The 22778-nt window shown below is 30.8% G+C and overlaps 1 protein-coding gene across 1 annotated transcript in view; it reads right to left on the bottom strand.

Annotated features, from left to right (window-relative positions):
- LOC111624322 (protein CASC3-like) overlaps positions 1-22351 on the bottom strand; it is a 56491-nt gene extending 34140 nt beyond the window's left edge. The window contains exons 1-5 of the mRNA XM_023367143.1: positions 22252-22351; positions 18793-18956; positions 18636-18722; positions 4318-4485; positions 4086-4231 (exon numbers count right to left, since the gene is read on the bottom strand). Of these exons, the coding sequence (XP_023222911.1) occupies positions 4086-4231; positions 4318-4485; positions 18636-18722; positions 18793-18956; positions 22252-22351 (665 nt within the window). The remainder of the gene's footprint in view (positions 1-4085; positions 4232-4317; positions 4486-18635; positions 18723-18792; positions 18957-22251) is intronic.
- Positions 22352-22778: the final 427 nt, after the last annotated feature.

Below are 22778 nucleotides of genomic sequence, written 5' to 3'. Positions count from 1 at the left end.
TCCAATAGATATTTTGAAATGCGATGTATGACATTATCTAAGTTAGAAGTATGTGAACATAACTGTCGAGCTTTGTAGCAATTGGTCAAACGATCTAGACATGCATAGTGAACAAACAAACATCTGCATTTATATATATACATATAAATGCAGATGTTTGTTTGTTCACTATGCATTGTTCACTGTTCGATACATATATATAGATGAAATTGAAATAAATAATTTGACTAGAGGTAGGCAGTTAGGCCATGATCTCATAATAATTTTAATTATAATATTAACAAACTTAACCTAGCTAATAGATCTATTGAAAGACAACAAGTTTTACAAATTTAGATAAAATATACAAAACTAATCAGAAAAATGTCATTTTATAGCCTGATAATATGGCAGATTGTCTGGCATATATAAAAGGGGTTACATTAATTTTTAATATTTTCAAAATATTGCATTATAGATTATTGCTATAATATTTAAATAATATACTTTTTCGCAACATTAAACTTTACTTTTTCTAATTATTTTAAATTCACCAAAAATAATAAACAACAAATTATTTACATTAAATTTCTCAATGGTTTTTAATAATACAGGATGAGACATAACAGAGTCCCACATTTATGAGATGAATTAAAGGTTTTTTTTCAGTTAAGTTTTAAAAATGTTGTTGTTCTACTATGTGGCATGAACAAGAAAGTTGTCAGTAGTCAACATGCTGTGGTCGGGCGAACAACAGGGCTTCATCATTGAAACTTTTTTCAAAAATGCCGAGTCTGTGGCTACAACACAGAGGGCATTTCGCATGTGATTTCATTTAAATGCAAAGGAAAATGTTCCTGATTGGAGAATGATTTTGAAATGGGTCCAAAATTTAAGGGCAACAGGATCTGCAAATCCTAAAAAGTCAGTTGGGCGTCCCAATTCTGTGAAGACACCTGCAAACATCGCCACACTTAAGAGTATCAATAGAGCAGTCTCTAATGCATTCTGCTCAGAAACATGCTTCTGCACTCCAGATATCGGCTCAAGCGTTAAGGCAAATTTTGTACTGTGATCTTAAGTTACACCCTTACAAGATTATGATTGCTCAGAAATTGAGTCCAGTAGATTGTGAAAGACAGAGATTGTTGTAATGCAATGCTTACAGCTGTGCCTCCTAGCGGTATTGTGTGGAGTAGCAACAAAGTGCATTTTCATCTATCTGGCACAGTGAACAAGCAGAATTTTCATTATTGGGCTGCTGGAAACCCCCGAAAATTCCACCAACAACCTCTTCACAACCTGAAAGTCACCGTTTTGGTGTGCTTTGTCCTCTGTAGGCATCATGGAGCCTTTTGTTTTTGAAGAGAATCACTGTTACTGAGACTTCCAACCAATGCTGTGACATGCAGGAGAATTTTTTGTGCCCCAAAATTGAAGAATACAATACAAGTGGCTTTTGATTTCAACAGGATGGTGCCACAGCCCATACGACCTGTCATTCTCACACCATTTTGATAGAAATGTTACCTGGTCAACTAATCTCTTTACAAGAAGCTGTTGAATGTCCCCCTCGCTCCCCTGTGACTTTTTCATATGGGAGTATCTTAAGGCGGGGGTTTTTAAACATCACCCTTGAACCCCACAAGAACTCAAGGCGGCCATTCATGAGGAAATCACCAAAATTCCTCCAGATATGCTGGTGAGAGTTGAAGAAAACTTCAAGGAACGGCTCCAAATGTGCATCGTCCATGGCGACCAACATTTGGACATCATCATTTTTAAAACCTAACCAAAAATAACTTTCTTACATGTACTTTGATTAAATAAAAAGTTTTTTCATATTATTGTACCTTTTTTTTTTTTTTAATTCACCTCATAAATGTGGGACTCCATTATGATCACCCTGTATTTTTAAACCCTTCTATTAATTAATTTTTTTTTATCATAACTTAAATGCTATAGTCTTTTGAATCATTATTAAATAAGCATATCATACACCTTAAATTTAAGGAATATTTTAACATCTTTACATAAGTATAACAACATGTCATAAAATAACCCAAATAAAATATTTAATATAAACAATTTTACTTATGTTTCTTAAAACTAGACAAAATAAAAAATAAATTATTAAGAATAATTTGTTTTTATAGATCTGTGACAATTTACAAATTCTGCAATTTCTTAAATTTCTGACAATCATCTTTGTCAGAAATTTAACAACAGTGTCATAAGGAAATGTCAGAATTTCAATAACAAAACTCAAAACACTATCCTGCAGATGTTTTGAGATTAATTGTGATTCTAAGATTTTATCAGAGAAATTTCTATACAGAATACTCTATGCATTCACCGACAGACTCTATAAAAGTGCCCATTTTAAAATGGATTCATATCATTAACTAATTCTAGATCAATGGGCATAGCTAAATTTGAATTAATCAAAAAAAAAAGAAAAAAATTATATTTTCTCACAAATCCAAATTTAGCTTTCATAAGATTTTTTAGGTCTGTTTTGATAAAGAAAGAATTAATTCTACTAGCAATCCTTTCATGGGTACATTTAGTGTACATTAATTTGTTTTTATTAATATGTAAATTTTTTGACTATAAATTCGACTTTCATCTATTATCAGGACTTATTATACTGGTTTTACTTTGTAATATTATCCGTAAAACCAGTATAATAAGTCCTGATAATAGATGAAAGTCGAATTTATAGTCAAAAAATTTACATATTAATAAGGAAAAAAGGACATTGAGGCAATTTAATTAATTTGTTTTTGTTTATTATTTTTAAACTATTCAACTACTGTAGGGTGATGTCATAGGAGGGCATATGACATGCAACCCTAATAGAATCATTTTGATTTTGTATAATATTTTGATTAACAATGGTAACTTGAATAGAAAAGTAAATATACACAATCATTGCAGTGATAGTAGTAACAGTACTGTAGTATATGTGCAATATTTTCCCATTGATATGAAGATATAGAAGACTTACAAGAATATATTCTCAGTGTAGATCTCATAGTATATTTTGCTCAAAATACTATTTACAGTCTGAAAACAGCAAGAAGAAACAAAATACAAAAATGTAAATTAACAGATGAGAATCATATCGAAAATTTAGAATATTGTACCAGTTTTGAATATTTGGTATTTCTAATGGAATAGAAATTTCAAATAGCATAAAAAGATAACCAAACTATAATTTTATTGTCATCTTTTACTGGAAAATTACCAGCATCTACTGTTAAACATTTTGATAAAAGTAAAAGTGAAGAGTATCTATTGAGTGACAGTTTATTATAAAAAAAATAGGATCATCATACGGGGGCATTGATTTAATTAGTAGCAACATAGATATAAAATAACACATGGTAATAAAACATGGTATAGCGTATGAAAATTTATCATTTGCTGGACATGACAACGAAAAATGCCTGGAAATTGTATAAGGAAGTGCACACAACACTGTATAACAAAGATGATATGCAACTATCTCAGTTTCACACTAAATTAGCATATATCTTATGTAATGTAGTTAGCAAAAATGAATGAACAAGGGAAAATTTCATTTTGACATACAATATATATCCCAGCAAAAAAACAAACACCTAAAAATATTCCCAGTAAAGATGATCAAAATAATCAGGCATCTCAATGGCCCATCTGGATGGATAAATAAAGTAGATGTTAATTGTCATTATGCACTGATTACACAAAAAACAATATGGAAAAAGTGTACAGTAGCATTTTGCTATATCAAACATAATTGTTTCAAGCTATTTCACACACAGTAACAACATGCTGAGTTTTATATACTTCACTGCATGATGTTGCAGTTCTATAACATGTATTTTGTTTTAAATAATGATGTGCTTTGAACTTAAATTATTGTTTTGTGAATTTTATGATGAGTTTAACTGTATCCAATAAGAAAAAAAATATTTTAATTTATTTTTAAAAATTCATGCAGTGAAAGATTGATTATAATTAACTAATTGTTACTTTTATACAGAATATACAAAAAATATTATATTTTTATACTATATTTTTATATAAATAGTAATAATATATAAAAATTTTCAAGTTACTTAGTATCCTTTTTTTCAGTATCAATTTCTGTATCTGAATTAATACGATCATCATGTTCATAAAATGAACCTTTTTTTGGTATATACTGTGGATTGCGACGATCTTCATCATCATCCAACACTTTCTCTTGCAACGTTACACTTTCCTATATTAGATAACAATACGAATTAGAAATTTAAGATAATTTTAAGTAATTTTAAATTGTTAGAAAATTAATCTATTAATACCTACTTCACCATCACCCTGTTGCCTTTCTCCTTCAACACATTCATCTTCCTCTTCTTCATCCTCATTGTCATCTTCATGTTCAAAAAATTCTCCTTCTACTTCAGCATCACAAGTATCTTCATCTTCTTCTACTAAAATTTCAGATGTATTAACTGCATTCTTTTTCCTGGTCTAAAAATAATTAAAATTTTCAGAATAAATAATCTTTACACTTAAACTTTTACAAAATCTATAATGCTGGAGTAATAAATAATAAGATATAAATACAGTAAACTCTTGCTAATTTGGTCAGACTAATAGAAATGAAGGTTATTTGCACTGACAAAAGTCAGAGTTAATGGAAAACACCCCATTAACACAAACCCTCTATAAATTCAAACAACCTTCACTGATTCTTCTCTGATGACATCAAAAACAAGATGATGATTATTAATTTTTTTTACTTCTATGTCCCGTTTTACATTTCTGTGTATGTATTGTCTACTTGGACTTTGTTTATTAATAGGACTTATTTAAAAAACATTAAGATAGGTACGTTCCACACTGTTTTTTGAATACTTTATGTTGGTATTGGTGTTGTATTAACAATGATCAATAAAGAAAATGTAAATAATTTTACCTTATCTTAAACATCATCATCAGGTGTAATGACAATTGTATAAAATATTTTAAAAAACAATGTTATACAATATTGTAAACCTGCTGAAGAGGGGCATTCAGGTCCAAAACACACATAAAGAGTGTACAGGTGAAAATAAAGATATTTTGTTTTGACTAAAATCTCTTCTCTTTGCTAATCAGAAACTTCACCAATATAATAAGTCCTATTAATGAACAAGGTCCAAGTAAACAATATATATACAGAAATGTAAGATGATTATATAGTACAGTAATTTATGATCTGCTCTATACAAAAGCTTTAATGAGCTTTAACAGGTTATACCGATGAATTTATTACTACAGGAAACAAGCTGAAAAAATCCATAACAGCATAGTATACAGTAATGTACAGTCTTTAATTACTTACCAACTACAATAATATAATGCACAATATTACAAAGCCTTCCACATAGGAAAAATAAATCCTGCAATGAGAGTTGCATAACTTTCCTGACTGTTACAAGTTTTTATTTTAAAAATGAACTTTTATATTATTAAGCAAAATAAAATTGTGTGTGATGCCATCCGTTATAAAAAGTATTTTATAACAAAATCTCATATTTTTAATTATTATGATATAAAATGGCAAAAAGCTTAATTTTGAAGGTAGGGATGAGTTTTATAAAAAAAATATATATATAAACATTAACAAATGAAATCGTCATTAAGTCCTACCCCTCTTGAGATATGACACATGATACCCGCTTTATCTCCTCATTCTTCCACCTTTAACCACCAAAATTTAATAGCATCAATGTCCCTTATACACAAGCTATCATGCCAAATTTTGTTTCTTAATCTTTGCCCCTTCCTGAGATACTAAGTGAAACAGATGCCAACACACACACAACAAAATTTTTTCTGCCATTTTTTTTTTTTTACTTTTTTCGATTCAGAAGGCCTCAAAACTTGGAGATCTGCAAAAAATTTGGATTTGATTCCTTGTTATGTATACGTAAAAGCTGGGAAAATAACAGTCATTAATTATAAATTTATTATAACTATAATTAAGTAATTATAATTAATCTATTACTAAGAAATTTTAAATTACTGTACAATTTTTCAAAAAAAATTTATCCAAGTTATACGAAGTCCAAGTTAGCAGGGTTACAGTAGTCTGTAAAATAAGACTGTTTTTTTTCCAGTCAAACATTTTAAAATTTAAACAACCTTGGCCAGATTTATTCTAGAAAATTAATTACTACCAAGAGTTGCAAGTTGACCCAATTGGGCAGAAATAATATGCCCATTATACTTCATTGACATAATTTAACAAGAAACTGTATTGAAAAGAGATAAAATGAGCATATTTGATGAATATCGTGTGTGTCAGATAGAGTCCAAAAGCCATGTTATGATGTGAGAATAAGAAATATATTATTTGTATTATTGTAAAATATCAAATAATGCTCAAGAATCAAAAATTAACAGAAGCAGGGCATGAACAGATTGTGCTTTTTTCATTTGCAAAGCATATCTCATTCCACAATTGCAAAACACATGAAATATTTACAACATTAAAATGGTACCAAGAGACTAGATATTTAAAAAATAATTAAGCAAGAACAAATTACTACTGCAAGAAGACTGAATTATAGCAAGAGAAGCTTTACAAGCTTGCATGAAAAACTCAAACAATCTCTGTTCTAAGCTGTTATATGGTTACAGAATAACACTTTTCACCCAAATGATAAGGTGCCTCCTTTTATCTGGCTTACATAGTCATAAGCTACACTATAAACCATACTCATTTCCAGATTAATCATACTTATCATGGTCAAAAAAGTATGAAAACTGGAGTATTGCTGACTGGGCAAGGTTACATGGTCAGATGGATCCAATATAAGGAGTTATACAGCAAATCATATCTACTATGCTTCTGATTTCATACTGTTTAGTACCTTCTTAACTACACCTGTAAATTTAAATAACTTTTATGTTGTTGTTGTGCAGCTTTTTGGGCATTCTGAGACTCAATGCATTTTGCATCAACCAGGAGAAACATACAATCTGGAATGTATTATACAACAAAAAAGCATGATGATGGAAGCATATTGGTCTGAAGCTGGAAGGTCAGAAATGTCCATGGGTGAAGGTCAAATGATTTAACGAAGATATCCCAAAATATTATTTCTGACAAAACAATTCATCCTGCATAATTCCTGCAAAGTAATTTCTTCAAAAATGTAAAAGAATTTTAAAAATTTACATTGGAAAAACTGTAAAAGTGTTCTCTCTCATAGTTCATTCGTACACCATCAGGAAATAACAATTTCACAGTGGAGTCGACCTTTATTTGGAGGCTTCTTGTCTGCCTCAATATGCAAAACGTTATAATCTTCCCTCTGGCAGTGGAATAGACATTTATAAAAATCATACATTTAATAAAAAAGTTTTTGTTGGGATGTAAGTGTAAAGGTCAACTCTGCCATAAAATTGTTATTTCCTGATGGTGTGCAAAGGAACTACAAAGGAAAACACTTTTACAATTCATCCACTAAAAATTTTTTAAAATTTTCTAAGTTTATACTTATTGTCCTGGCAAAAAACATTATTATTAAAATTTAAAAATTTTGCCAATCATTTTGCCATTTTTGGTTTTATATAACAATACTGTGGTCTTCCATCATTCCACTATTTTCTGCAAAACAGTCCATGTCCACAGGAACATCACACAAACAACTGTTGCCTTGCCTGTTATTTCAACAGTTTGATTGAGTAAAGTTGACTATTCTGTTGAATCTCATAAATATGTTAGAAATTTTATCATCTTCATGTTTATTGCAATAATTTCTTTTTCAGATCTTAAAACTTTTAAAAACGATATCATCTTGACACATTTTTTACTAGAAAACAGATACTTTCTTTTATCTTATAGTGCAAAATTTTATAATTATACTGTTGTTCTAACTTTTACAAAAATATGTGGAATTTTTATTACTTTTTATCCATATAATTGATAGTGAGATTTTGTTTCATTCAATTAATTTTTTTTCTTTTTTTCAAAATTACATTAGTTAGAAATAAAATTTTATAAATTTGCATTTAAAAATCTGAAAATCAATCAGTATAAATAAATATTTGATTGCTTTTTTAGTAATTTTTAAAAATTATATTGTATTCTCATGTTTTTAAAAAGTTATATTTAAAGCATATTTACTGTAGTTGATTGGAAAATTGTACTCAAAGGGTTTATATTTTATAGAAACAAATTTATGTATCAGATACCTTTATTATAAGTGACAAATAGTAACTTAGCTTCTTTTCTGTTGATATCAATAAAAATTAAATTTATAAAAGTTATAAATCAAAATCAAGACAACATCCTATACACCAGTTAGTAGGCTGCCTCACATAGGGTAATTCTGAAAGATTTGTCACAGCAGTAAAGTTGCTACACTCTTAATTATACTTTTACTGTTTCTTTACTATCATTGTAGTTTCAAAATTTTAGCATTGTTGAAGCCACATTTCCAAGAATATTAGCTTCTTCTCTCTGGTAAGTACCTATTTCTACTCTCAAATTTCATGACACTTCCTAATACCATTAATGTTTACTAAATGGTGGTTTTATTAGTGTAATGAGTTAAGCATATAGCTGAGCTTATTTTAAGTAACAGCTGTTGATTTGAACCAGTGTAGCATTTACTTTAGTGTAAGGGGTTGCAGCATCTCTACCTGCCAATCAGGAGTGATGATGCATTTGAGAAGATGCTGCAGGACAGTTTCAGTAATGTCTTATTTCCTTGGTTTATTTATTTATTTATTTATTTTTACAAATACAGTAGAGCATTGATTATCCGAATACTGATCAACTAAAACATCAGCTAACTAAAAGCATTCCAGTTGGCAAATTCAAATTTCCACTAGGGCTGTGGCGTTGCAGCACTATTCCCCTCCCTGCCAACTGAACTGTAGGCATACTTTAATGTATTACATTATGTAAGGTATGTATTTGTAAGACGTATGATACAAATTATATACATACATGTGAAAGAAAAGGCTGTACTCAAAGGTGTAGCCTTAAAAGATAAGAAAGATAGGTGAAGGAAAAAAGGAGAGTGATTTGAAGAAAAGTTAGGAGGGTGGGATGGTTGGAGGTTTGAAAGTGGAAAAAGGAGGACATGAGTTGCAAAGAGGAGCTGTTGGATAGCACATGGAAATACGATGGTATACAAGTGCAAAACAATTTGTATATACAGGGAAGGAGAAGGCTCATAGCGTAATACCTTGAGGAGTTGGTTAGATGAGGTCGACTTGGAAAAAAAAAAAAGGCAGTAAGGAGTCCCTTTTTGGGAGGGGTCCTTGTTGACTCAGAAGATGATCTGTCCATTAGATGCCACTTGGGCTGGTAGTGGTATAGAGCGTAAGTTTCAGGTGTTCCATGAAGGTCTTGAATTCTTGATAGATTATCTGGTCCTCAATAAGGGTGTATAGTTTGCATGGCCAAGGATACCCACGTTCCACAATAGTCCTATGAAGGTTTGCACGGTGGTGTGAGTGAACCGGGCAGATGAAGATCAGGTGTATTGGAACAAATTATATACAGGGTTCCTACTCAAATTTTTGTTTTGAATTCCCTGACTTTCCCTGACCAACTTTGTCCAAATTCCCTGACCCTCACATTTTTTAGTGTGGAATATCGACATAATAAAACAGCATTTACTGTTAACATTGAGTACATTTAGCCCTCTTTTTGCACAGTTGATATGCTTCAAAGACTGCCACATTAAAAAAATACAGTACATACATCCTGTAGAAAAATGTTTGATAGAATCCACAACTTCAATGTAATGAAAAAATAAGCAATTTACAAACAAAACACAAGCTTTTTATTTTATCATCATTTATCATTATTATTTGTATGTAAATCTAGTAAATACAAGGTAACATAAAATCAACAAAAATTATTCTTTGATAAACAAATAGTACTGTACTGTGCTTAAAATGAACTCTTGACTTAGAAACACATAATTTTAAAATCAATCTTTCAACAAAAAGAGTAACTTTTTTTTAACCTTTTTACATTACCATCTGTTGCATATCTTAAAAACAGTTATTGCAAATATAATGTTTAAACATGCATTATTATATGGATAGGATAGATAGGGTGTGACCCATATCCTATTTCTGAGATCAAAGAATGTTTTGATGAGAAGAAATAAAACTCATATTTAATCACTGAGCCTTCTACTGCCCCCATGAAAGCCTCCAGTGCCCGCAAAGGGGCGTTATCACCCACTTTGAGAAAGGATGATCTAGACCAGTGTTTCTCAACCCAAAACTCATCGCAGACCGGAAAATATCTGCTTTTTTTAAGTGGACCAGTGACAATATTATTTTTAATTGAAAAAAATTCTCTGTTGTAAAAAGAACTGCAAACTACATTGAGCAATAAATATTTGTTATTTTATTTACCAGTACATTAGTATACAAATCAATGTGATCGCTGCTTTTCTTTTTTGCTAGTAAGATCATCAATTCTTGGAGTTAAGGCGGTAACTGCAAGGCGTGAGGCAGAACTAATACTATAATGATTTTGTTGTTTCAATTTTATCATTACCATTGCTGAAAACATTGATTCACATAAGTACGTTGTTGAAAAAGGTAGTAACATCCTAACTGCCTTTTTATGTAAAACTGGATATTCAGATTTAACTTTAATCCAAAACTGTGTTATGGGCATTGATTCAAACAATGTTTTAAATCCCAAGTCTGAACTTAATTTGATTAGTTTTTCGTATTCAAAGTCGTTCAATCTATTAGTTTGCTATCAATAAACGGATTAATAATCCACATATTTCCTATTTGAGAACAACGCATGGAAGGTACAGTATATATTTTTAAAGTTTTCGCGGACTGGTCAGATTAGAGTTGCGGACCGGCGGTTGAGAAACACGGGTCTAGACTATTTCTCAAGTTTCTATAAAAAATTTCTGTTCATTCCTTTTTTTCTCTAATAATTAAATTATTTTACGTTTTTCTATTTTAGTTCCGGACAATTCCGGAACCTCACACTTGTATTCCTATGAAGTCATAGTATTACGAAAATTGGGATTCTTAAAACTTATAAAATAAAATAAATACAGAAATAAACAACAAACGAAATTACAATTATACGTTATTAAAATATAGAAGTTCAGCGCAGAGAATCGTAACTACAAATCTCTTTCTTTTGCAACATAACTATAAAAATTGTTTTGGTGTTGTTTCGCACAAAAAATAATCAAATTTATTTTAATTTTTTAGTAATGTAATTATTTTTTTTTAAATTTACAGCTTTTTAATTTTTAAATTTTAATTATAAGCAAGTTAACATTGGTTAAACTATCGGATTACCTGTTGATTTTCGAAAATATAACTACAGAATATTTATTACAAGCATGATCAATCTTGCCAGTTTTTAAGCCCTAAATTTGCCAAAATCAGTGATATTTGTTACCCAATATCATTTCAGTTAACTAATTATTAAACTATGTATCGAAGTTGCGGAAAAAAACGGAAGAGAGAGGGAAAATATGCTTGCAGTACAGTACATTCAAGGAAAATCGTAACAACAAATATAAAAAGCTTGTGCCAACAACAAGTCAGCGCCAGTATTTTACTGTAAACGTCGGGTAACTATTTATAATTTTTTATGTTTTAAACTGAAAAACGATTAAATTACAGATTTTTACTGATCTGTTTAGCTATTTTGAAGTGAACATTCTAATAAATTACGATTTCAACTTTTAAAAGTTTGCAAACAAATTTTTAATTAGTTATTTTTTATTCTAATAAACAATTTCATTTTTTTATAATCGCTGAATTACTAAAATTAAAAATTAAACACTATTACATAAAAGTAGTTTATCCTGTTATTAATTAACTCCCTTGCTACTCACTAATTTTTAATATTAATGTAATTAAACATAAAAAATATTTAAAACTGGGGAAAAAACGAAAGAAATGCGTTAATTTTGAAGAAAAAGCTTCAAACTTTATTTTCCATTGTCTCGCCTTTCTGTGAAATCTGACACCGATGAGTCATTGTGTTTACAGCTGGATGACCTGGAGAACAGCTGGTGTTGGGATTTCCCGGGACATTCTCATAGAAGTCTCGGGAGGAGAAGGGTTTAAAGTAGAGTGAATACTAGCTGGCCGTATATTTTTAAATATTTTTCAAAAATTACGTTTTTTTATTGCGATTTCCGACCCCCCGACTTAATTAAACGTATATATAATAAAATATATTAATTTAAAAAAATTAAAAAACTATTGGAGGTCGTTTTTGACATCAGAAACTAGCTTTAAATAACTTTATCGAAGTAAAATCCGTGCACTACTACTTTAGAACGATGAATGAAATTTGATAAAAAAAACTCCCATTAAAAAACAATTAAGCGTTAATCGTGCGTCATTAAAGGTATATTAAAATCGCGATAAAATATTTTCGCGCGGGAAAAAATTTTTGAAAAAATTTGGAGACTTAAAAAACATCCAAACATCCAAAAAAAAAAACAAAAATTTTTTCGGAGGGCCCAAATGCCCGAGTTTTATGTAACGCTATGGAACTTGCCCGAGTTATCTCGGGTTTTAAAGATTGCAGCATTACTTCTTGCCGCCTGCAGATGGCTGTGATTGGTCATCCATATTCAGCAAACGAGATCAACAATGCAGTTAAGGAGAAAAATTCCCTGACTTTTTGACCATTTTTGACAAATTCCCTGACTTTTTGACAATTTTCGACAAATTCCCTGACTTTCCCTGACCTTTTCCAAACACTAATGAAAATCCCTGACTTTCCCTGATTTTCCCTGACTTTCCAGGTGCGTAGGAACCCTGTATATACAGTACAGTTTTGTGCTTAATATATTTTTTTGTAAATGATCAGTTATTCGAACAACCCCAGTCCTGAAATGTTTTGGATAATTGATGCTCTACTGTATATGGAAAAGTCCCAAAGGACAGTTTATATTCCTATTGTATTAAGCTGCAGTATTTGAGTTATTTCTTGATTTAATGATCATTTTATAGTAAATTTTAAATTTTTTATTTTATCAACACTTAATATTAGCAATTTGATGGCCATATTTTTAAATGCACTGCTTTTTGAGGAAACAGTTTTGCAAAAATGCCAAAGAATTCTGTGACAGATAGCTATAGATTTAATGATCTTATCTACATGTCCTTAAGTTTAGATCACCCTGAGGTTGTTAAATAAATTAAAATATTTATAGGTATATTTATATGTAGAATGTGGGTAATTGAGGATTATGAATAAGTGAAAAAAACATGATTACAATTTTTTATATACTTTTTCAATTGTTTTAATATGTCTTTTTAATACCAGTCAAAAAAAAATTTCCACTAATGTTAGTCTTCATCACTGATGTTAAACATTTAGAGTAATGTTAGTACTTATTTATTTTGTTTAATGTTATTAGTCAATTACTATTACTATTTATATTTAGGAAAAATAGGAAATATTAATAACATTAACTATTCATGAATAATAAAACAAACATTACTAGCTACTAGTATCAATAGTTACCAATAAGTATTGTAAGTGCCAAAAAATTATCCACAACCACCTACACTTTCATAGAGTCTTCACAAAATTAATAGAACATATTAAAATTTCAGCTCGTCTAGTATGTAATGGCTATTCATTATTATAAAAAGAGAAATATGAATATTCCTGCAAGAACTTATAGGAATTTCACTACAGCAATAATTTATTTAAAACTACATTACATCATCATTTCAAAAATAAAGATATTTGTTCCAGAAATTAAATTATTAGAAAAACAAAAAGTTCATGATATTAGTTACATAGTTCTTAGATCAGATAATGCTGTTTCTTTAGCTTTGAATACAACTGGTCAAAACAGTAGTCTTTTAGCATGGAAATTGATATACGAAAATAATAAATATTAACTAATACAATTTACATGCTCATTATTTTAATAAAAATTCTAACCAGGATTAAAAAATGAATACCTATTGCATATAACATTTTGCAGAAATGTTAATACATAAAAAAAAACAGGAGAATGCAGTAATTAAGGCTTATGAGTCAAAGTTTGATGTTAGTATTAGGTTAAACACACATTTGGTGATACATTTTGCCAATTTTTTTTTTTAAATCCTGATGCAATCCTGATTTCTTTAAATTATAATTTGATTCCATCTTTAATAATTTTTTGTCATACTTTGGGAAAGTATGAAAAGATATTTGTATCATATTTTATTGAACACTGTAGTATACAACAGAATATTTTACTGGGCTTATTTTTGTTGCCACTCATTATTCTCATTCACTGAACTCATAACAAGTTCAAGCATTTCTTGTTTGACAAGTCTATATATTTTTCCAAACAGATGAGTCCTGAATGATTACAATAAAAGGATTCTACTGTATACATACATACATAAAACCATAGAACAAGAATTTCTGAATATTTATATGCTATTCTTTACTTAAATTATGACAAAAAAGTAACTTCAGGTAACATAAACTTGCTTAGCACATATTTCTTTTATAATGAAATGTTTCAGAACTCCCTTTAAAAAATTTTCTTAATTATGGCTATATGTGAGTTGGAGATTTCACCAAAGAAAATCTTTCAGACCTTATATTCACCTTGTTTAAGGCTAATGTCAGACAAGCATGATTTCACGTCCATTGTTTTTAATGGACATCACGGGAATGCAAAAATATATGGGAGCAGTTACATGGATGCATACCTGAAAAATAACACTGGTGCTACACAAATGGCCTGCTGGATTGTCCCTAATACTCTTGTGACAGAATGTGACTGGTGCGTGTTGGGAGATATACTTGATGCCTATGATTGTCAGATAAGAACGAAAAACAATGGATACTAACATTGTTTTCAGGAAGTGCCAGATCGATGTTGTTCCTGCTGAAGGGTTTATGGTGACTACAAACTTTAAAAACTGAATATTAATGTAAGTAAAATGACCATAGAAGTTAGTGAGTGACTTGAATTGTGGGGAATTTCATCTGGACTTTATAAAGACAGAAATAAGGAAAAGGAAGGCTGGTTACAATAAATGGATGTAACCCAATATTGCCTATGTCTGTTTTTGTTTTTAAATACTTCTGTACATAATAAAAAAAAAGCATATCACAATCTATGAGATCCATGTTGACATATACATGTATGAAATAAAACTGACTACTAATGTATGCCATGGAATATAGCACTCGTCCAACAACTGACTTCATTTCCATGACTTTTCATATTCATAAATTGAAATAACAGCATCCATCTGCTTTGACATTCATCTGACATTAGCCTAAAAGTGCAGTAGTACAAAATAAAAGAAAAGATTTGATTGGAGGTAGAAGCTATTTGAATGATCAGTAGAAAAAATGACAAATTTCAACCTCTGTTGTCTTAGAGAACAAACTGCTTCATTCAGAAAAGAAAGCATATTGGAAAATGTCCATTTTGTAATTGTGACTAAAGTAGTCAAACTGGAAAAAAAGTCATTAATTTGGATACTTTTTGTGTAATCTTGAAACTTATTCTATCATTTTGGCAGATTGCAATTTTTTTTATCTTACTCCTTTTAATCTTAGGTTACTTTTCAGATAATTTCACTTATATAAAAGAGAGTAAGCAATTTTTCTTAAAAATTATATAACAATGCTAGTTGCAACAGATACTGTATATAACTTAATTATGCTTAATTTACCACTTAAATCTGAAGTTCAAGGTTTGTCTTTGAAAAAAAAAATTAAAAATTTTGAATGAAATGACGGCAAATCAAAAAATAGAAATAGCAATAAAATACAGGATAACAAAAAGTATATTATAAACAATTAAAAAAGCATGAAAAAATTAAAACACCTTGTGCAAATGGTTTGAGCCTGCCTGAAAATATAAGTTAACAGTAAAAAAAATGAATACAGAAAAAATGATTAACCACTGTTTGGCTCAATTAATCATTGTTAAATGTTCATGCAGTTGTTTGGCTAACAATATCAATAAGTTTAGATGTAAACAAAATTACTTATTGTGACATTATCATAATGCCATGCTGCAATTTTTAATCATATTTTAATTTGAATAAATATAATTTTTGATATTAAATCTGAAACTTTGATTACTTTTTCTCTATGATAATGTTATTTTCCTATGACTTTATCACAAAAATGTAAGATCATATGAATTTGTATATCTTTGAGAGTCAAGTAATATACGAGGATAGTCCCAGAAGTACCCGACCTAACAAAAAAGACACAAAAAAATTTGGTAAAACATATCTTTACTTTTCAACATAGTCTCCTTTTAGCTCGATACACTTTTTCCAGCAATGTACAATAGCTTCGATCCCGTTTATAGTGAGAACTGTCGAGCTTCTCAAAATAGCCATCAACCACAGACTCCACCTCTTCATTGTTGGCAAATCTTTTATCACCAAGCCATTTTTTTAAGTCTGGAAAGAGAAAATAATCCGAGGGGGCTAAATCTGGCGAATAGAGTGTGTGAGGAAGCAATTTGAACCTTAACTCATTGATTTTGGCCATCGCAATAACGGATGTGTGAACTGGTGCATTGTCTTGATGAAACAACACTTTCTTTTTCGCCAAATGTGGCCGTTTTTTCTTGATTTCATTACTCAAGCACTGCAATAAGTTTGCATAATACTTGCCGTTGATTGTTTTTCCTGGGCATATCCCAAAAAACTGACGCCACGACCTTGCCAGCAGATGGAACTGTTTTCGCCTTCTTTGGAGCTGATTCTCCCCTTTCAGTCCATTGTTTTGACTGTTCTTTCGTCTCAGGTGTGAAGTGATGGACCCATGTTTCATCCATGGTTATGAATCAACGCAAAAACTCGGCTTTATTGCTGTGAAACATTGCCAAAGACTCGATTGAAACATCCTCACGACTCTATTTTTGTCCCATTGTGAGCAAACGCAGCACCCATCTTGCGCACAGCGTTCTCATGTCCAAATTTTCAGTTAAAATGTGATGTACAACACTTTTTGAAATGCCTACCATGTCTGCTAGCTCTCACACTTTGAGTTGACTGTCATCCATTTTGTGGATTGCCAATACCATTGTTGGACTGCCAATACCATTTTGTGGATTTTTCCACCATTTCTGGCATGGTCACCTCACTTGGTCGACCACTATGATGTTCGTCTTGGCAGCTCATAAGGCCTCGTTTAAACTCTGCCACCCAATATTTTATTGTTGTAAACGAGGGAGCAGACTCCCCCAGAGTAGAATCTAGCTCAGCTTTAATATTTGTTGGACTGAAACTTTTCAAATGAAAGTATTGTATCACATAACGATGACAAATTTTTTCCATGTTTACAAATTCACTGAGATTGTTCATTATTTATGGCTGTCCAAAAAATACTATACAATGTAACGTCTTCAAACTTCAAACTTAAGCTTTATAAGGTTGATACTTTCAAACACAGTCGTTTTTTTTTTTTTCAAACAAGTACCGTCATCTATGTCAGGTTGGGTACTTCTGGGATGACCCTCGTATTACCGATCTCAGTTTATCATAAGGACCAATTCTATACCATATTTATTGCTCTATATTGTAAAAACTTAGAATGGAAATCATGTGACTTCTGGTCCGGACTAGAAGTTTGTATATCCTAATCCTAAGCTTTCCATATCAGGTCTCGGATTTTCATCCATCTAACTCTGTTCTCGAGAATAATGAAGGAGAGACAGATGATATTGGAAATGTACAAGTCTACAATTTGAAAATACATATAATTTTTTATGCAAATGACAATGTGACTCATAATGCAATTTACTTTTAATACAAGCAACATTTTGGTCTAACTATTCGTGTTAACAAAATGCATTCCAGCTTTCTGAATTTATTTAAAAGTACACTTTATAAAACTAAAAAATTTTGTTATTATAAAACACTATTTCAATTCAATGAAATTAATTATGAGAAAATCTATGTTTTTATCTAATAATATTTTGTTAATATAAATGCAAATATTTTGAAAACTAAAAGCTAAATATCAGCAAAATAAATTTGAAATCATACAGAAATATATTAATCTGTATTATGTACAGAAAATCATAATCTCAATTTTCTAACTTCATTTTAATTTGATTAAATTCACAAGTTAATTCAACATACCACATTTATTCTAATAAACAGTGCATTGTCTATAACATTTTTCATCTTGTAGCTGCACTGTTTATTAAAGGGTAACTATTACTTCTATTCCTTAGAAATTGAGGATAACTATTATTGTAGTGAGATTATAAATGGAATAAATCCTGTAACTTTCTTCGCTTTATTATTAATCAATAAATCAAACATTCAACACACTTGCACTTTATTTCAACATACGATAACAGTGAAATGCTGAATAGGCTGCAATTTTTCAGTTAAAAATAAGCCTTATCTTCCTCCAATAGACAGGACGCTTATTATTAGAGGATGCTGTTTATTAGAATAAATAGGGTAGATTAAAATAGTAACTTTTCCTTCCAAAACTGTATTACAAGAAACTTTATTAATACAAACTAAAATAAAGTCATAGACAAACTTTGTATCACATATTATATTAAAGAATTTTGTATAAAAATAGCTTTTTAACAGAATTTATAATTTAAGTAACTTTTAAAAAAATTTTTTCTGAATCTTAAATTTACCTGTTTAACATCATCGTCAGAACCATCTTCTTCTTCAGCACTTTCATATTCAGAATCACCACCGGGTTTCTCACCTCCACTTTCCTGCTAAGAAAAATAACATTAAAATTTTTATTTTGTAAAAGAATGAAGCCATTTTATGCTTAGCTTAATTTACATTATAGTCTGTAACAAATTTCAAATATGTAGTCCTTCTGACATCTTCTATCTTGCCAAGAAACAGAGAAATAAAATAGTTGTTAATTGCATTTTGTCTCAATGACAGTTTATTTGTAGCTAGATAAAAAATAGTATCTTGTTCAATATCACTTAAAGTGGATGCTACATAAAAATTACTTTATAAAAATATTTTTTCTCCAATAACTTGGACATTAATGAAACATCTACCTTAGAATATTTAATATAGATCTGATTTATATATATACTAGCTGGTAAGCCTGGCATTACCTGGGCAAAAGATAAAAACAAACTTTAAAATTTGCTAATTTAATACTTCTAACCCTTCTATTGTATTATATTATAGAATTTGGTTTACATAACTACAAAGGTTATCTTACATATATGATCTTACCCGTTTTCACTAAGTGCAAGAATTAGGTTCCCCTCTTCCGAGGCTAATTAGAGAATTTTTAGATGGGTCTAAAAATATGTTCAACTTTCCACAAAAATGCAAAAAACCTCATCTAAAATAGTACGGTAGAATCTGAGTTCTTCAGAGTAATCCTTAACCCTCTCTCTCTCTCCCATAGGGGGATTTCCAAAAATCCTTCTTAGTGTACATCCTCATGATGTACCCTAACTGTGTACCAAATTTCAACTTTCAACTCCTAACCATTTGGGCTCTGTGCTGATTATTATCATCAACCCATCTTGATTATATAAGATAGCTGAAGGTAGACATAAATACTCTCTTCTCAAACTGCACTTACTAAAAAATAACTACCATTTACTAACCTTTAACATGCAGTCTATTTTATTAACGTAATCTAACCTTTTTGATCAAATTAATTGACCTTCGTCAGGATCAAACAAACAATTTTTTGATACAAAATGTTACTCACAAAAAACCTTTAACCAGTGCGAAATAAAATTTAACAGTCACTACAACGCTTTCAGACCCCTCTTGGGTCTTCAGGTAAAAAATTGTTTGGAACAATTTTTAAAGATGAAAAAATAACAGAATAACATACGTTTAACAGTAATGAATGTAAAAGTTTCTACATAACATTGAATGCTATTTTTAAAAAATTATTCTTCACTATCCATATGGTGGTCGGAGAGCCTTGGTGCCAAGCGAAACCACACATCGTAAACGTTTCCTTATCTCCTTTACACGCCTCCCCCCTTTAGGCATAAGATGTAGTTAATCCTCTGGCTGCATTAGGGCCTGCCAAGCCAAGGAAAGAGTGATCTCATCTCTAGAATTACTGGATGATGATGTACTGTAAGCCCTATAGATCTTGATTAGGGTTTGGGAAGTCTCGACATTCTCAAAGTCCCGGGACATGAGACAACCCATGATCAAAATCCCAGGACATCCCGGGATTTCAAAACTTCTCAGAATAAAATTAGAACAGTGTTCATTTTTGGTGAGATGTATCAATAAAAAAGCAATTTTAGTAAAAATCAACATTTATTGAACATAAAAATCAAATCCTAACATTTATAATGTTAATTAAAGTCTAAACAATTTGTATGTTTAATTTTTATAATCATAGATTCATTTTTTGGCAGTAAAATCTTAAAATTAAAAAACCAACTTAGTAATCATACTAATCATCACCTAGTCTCTATTCACTAGTCATATAAATAATATAATGAACTAGCAATTAGACATCTTTTCTGATTTAATAAAATAGGCTTTTAAAAACATCAGACCATTTACAGCTTTGTCCGACAATCTGTTTCTGATTTTTGTAATAATGCCTCCAGACAAGGAGAACACTCTCTCGTTTTCGACAGATGTCGGTTTTATTGTGTTTAAAGCTTTATAAAGTAGTTCCAAACTTTCAGTACATTTTCTGATTGCTTCAAATAAATGGAACTCCTTTTTTAATGCTGCTCTTGATCTTTTTGCAAAAATTTTGTGTACATTTTCTTCAATATGTTTGATCGCCTGTTCCATTTGACTTTGAAACGACTCATCGGGTTCGTTGTGTACTGCAGAGCTACTGGTACTGTGGGTTCGGCGTCCATTATTTCCAAATCTGGTGTTTGGATAAGAGGGATATTTTCAAAAAGTCTGTAATACAGATCTTCCACAAAAGCAATAAGTGCAGTTTTATTCAAATTCAAAGTAAAAAAATCTGTATTTTGTGACTGAGCTGCGGTGGCCAGTGTGCAAATATTTTAACAAACATATAACCCGTTGTGACCTTCTTTCTTCTAGATGGGCTTTCAATGTTTCAAAGAACCGTACCGCCAGATTATCATTTGTCGTTGTCGATTGAATTTTTTTCAGTAAAATGTAAATTATTGCTTCGACAGTGTGTAACAAAGAGTTTTGTCTGCTTAAGGCTTCTACAGCTATCTTGACTGGCTGCAAAAGAAGAAGATTGTCTTCATTCCATTTGTCTAACATGTTTAAATCAATCAATGCTTTCTTTACACAATTTTCGAGCTTCAAAAACCTTTCTGCCATTACAATTACAGTAGAACCCCTCTAATCCATCACCTTTGAGACTGGGGGTATGGTCGAAATGCAAAAAAGGTTGGATTATCAGAAAAAAGGAAAATAAACAATCTTCCTCTTTGTCCAGTAGCACTGCTAATTTTTCATTTAATGAAAGAGTAACGTGTTTACATTTCACTCCTGACATGTTGAAAACACACACAAAACTGTACATGTACACACAATGCAAAACATATACTGTAATGAACACAGAAAAACGCCATGGACGGCGAGTCACCGACGAGTCGGGACAAGTTTCTCGACTCCGACCACAATCAGATTAACCAGAGTGATGGACTAGCCGAGGGCAGACTAGAGGGGTTCTAGTGTATAGAATTTCACCTCATTTTGACATCCAGTAGTAAACTGAGTTCTTTTCCAAATTCTGATTTAACACATTTCTGTAATTGGCTGTTTTTCAGTAGACTCTTTTTAAACAATTACACTAGGAATCCAGTTTCATCAAGCACTCCTTTAATTTCATCAATTGGTTGTAATGGGCAGTTTGTTTCGTAGCTGGCATTGCAGTCCTCTTCTTCATCAGAAGAGTTTTTGTTCTCCATGATTTCATCATCACTATAATCAGTATCTTTGGAGGTAGAAACTGCGGCTATGGCAGTAGCCTGATTTTTTTATAAAATGTGTCTATAACTACTAGATGTATTGCGTGGTTCAAGCATGGGATCATCTCGCTATCCCTTCCAAACTTCTTCATTACATTTGGACCATCGCTGGAGGTGGCCACAATATGCTTTTCAAAATCCAATTGAAATCTTTTCAATGTAATTTCGACTATTTATCTGGTCTCTCCGGCACCACACTTTCCGGGTATATACACTAATCCCAAATTGAAAACTTCTCCGTTCACACCATGCAAACACAAATTAAAGTACCTCCGGTTTCGGACGCTGGTCCATTCGTCAACTGAAAGACTGAAACGTGTACCAGAAGCTACAAAATCTTTTAAAGTCTGAATCATTTCTTCTTTTCTTTCTTCATAACAACTCAATATGATTTTCATGACATCAGTTTCATTCTTAGGCATTTTATAACATCTCTGGATAATACTCTCATGAATGAATTTACACTTTGTGATTGCCCTTATTGTAAGTCCATCCTCTGCCACCAAGCAGGAAATTTCTTCAGGAAAAGACTTTTTTGCAACATATCCTATTATTGTAGACTGCTTTTCAGTTTTAATTTTTTTAGATTCCAGTTCACAAGATGTCCCAGGCTGTATAACTGATTTTGATCTTTCCAGCTGATTTACAAAAATATTGTGAACTCTTTGCAGGTGCCTGTCAAGGCCTATAGTATTCGACCTTTTACATGAAATTTGTTTTGGACATAATGAGCGCTGTGCGGTTGATTCGTTTATTTTTTTATAATGTTTCCAAACTTTTGCTTTATGTTCCATATTAAATGAATAGGTTGGGATCTATTTAAATTTGTTTACAATCTGTAACAATAAT

The sequence above is a fragment of the Centruroides sculpturatus genome, unplaced genomic scaffold, assembly GCF_000671375.1.
Source record: "Centruroides sculpturatus isolate CEXI.00-Female unplaced genomic scaffold, Cexi_2.0 scaffold367, whole genome shotgun sequence".
Taxonomy (NCBI): Eukaryota; Metazoa; Arthropoda; class Arachnida; order Scorpiones; family Buthidae; genus Centruroides; species Centruroides sculpturatus.
This window is presented reverse-complemented; position numbering and strand designations above follow the sequence as displayed.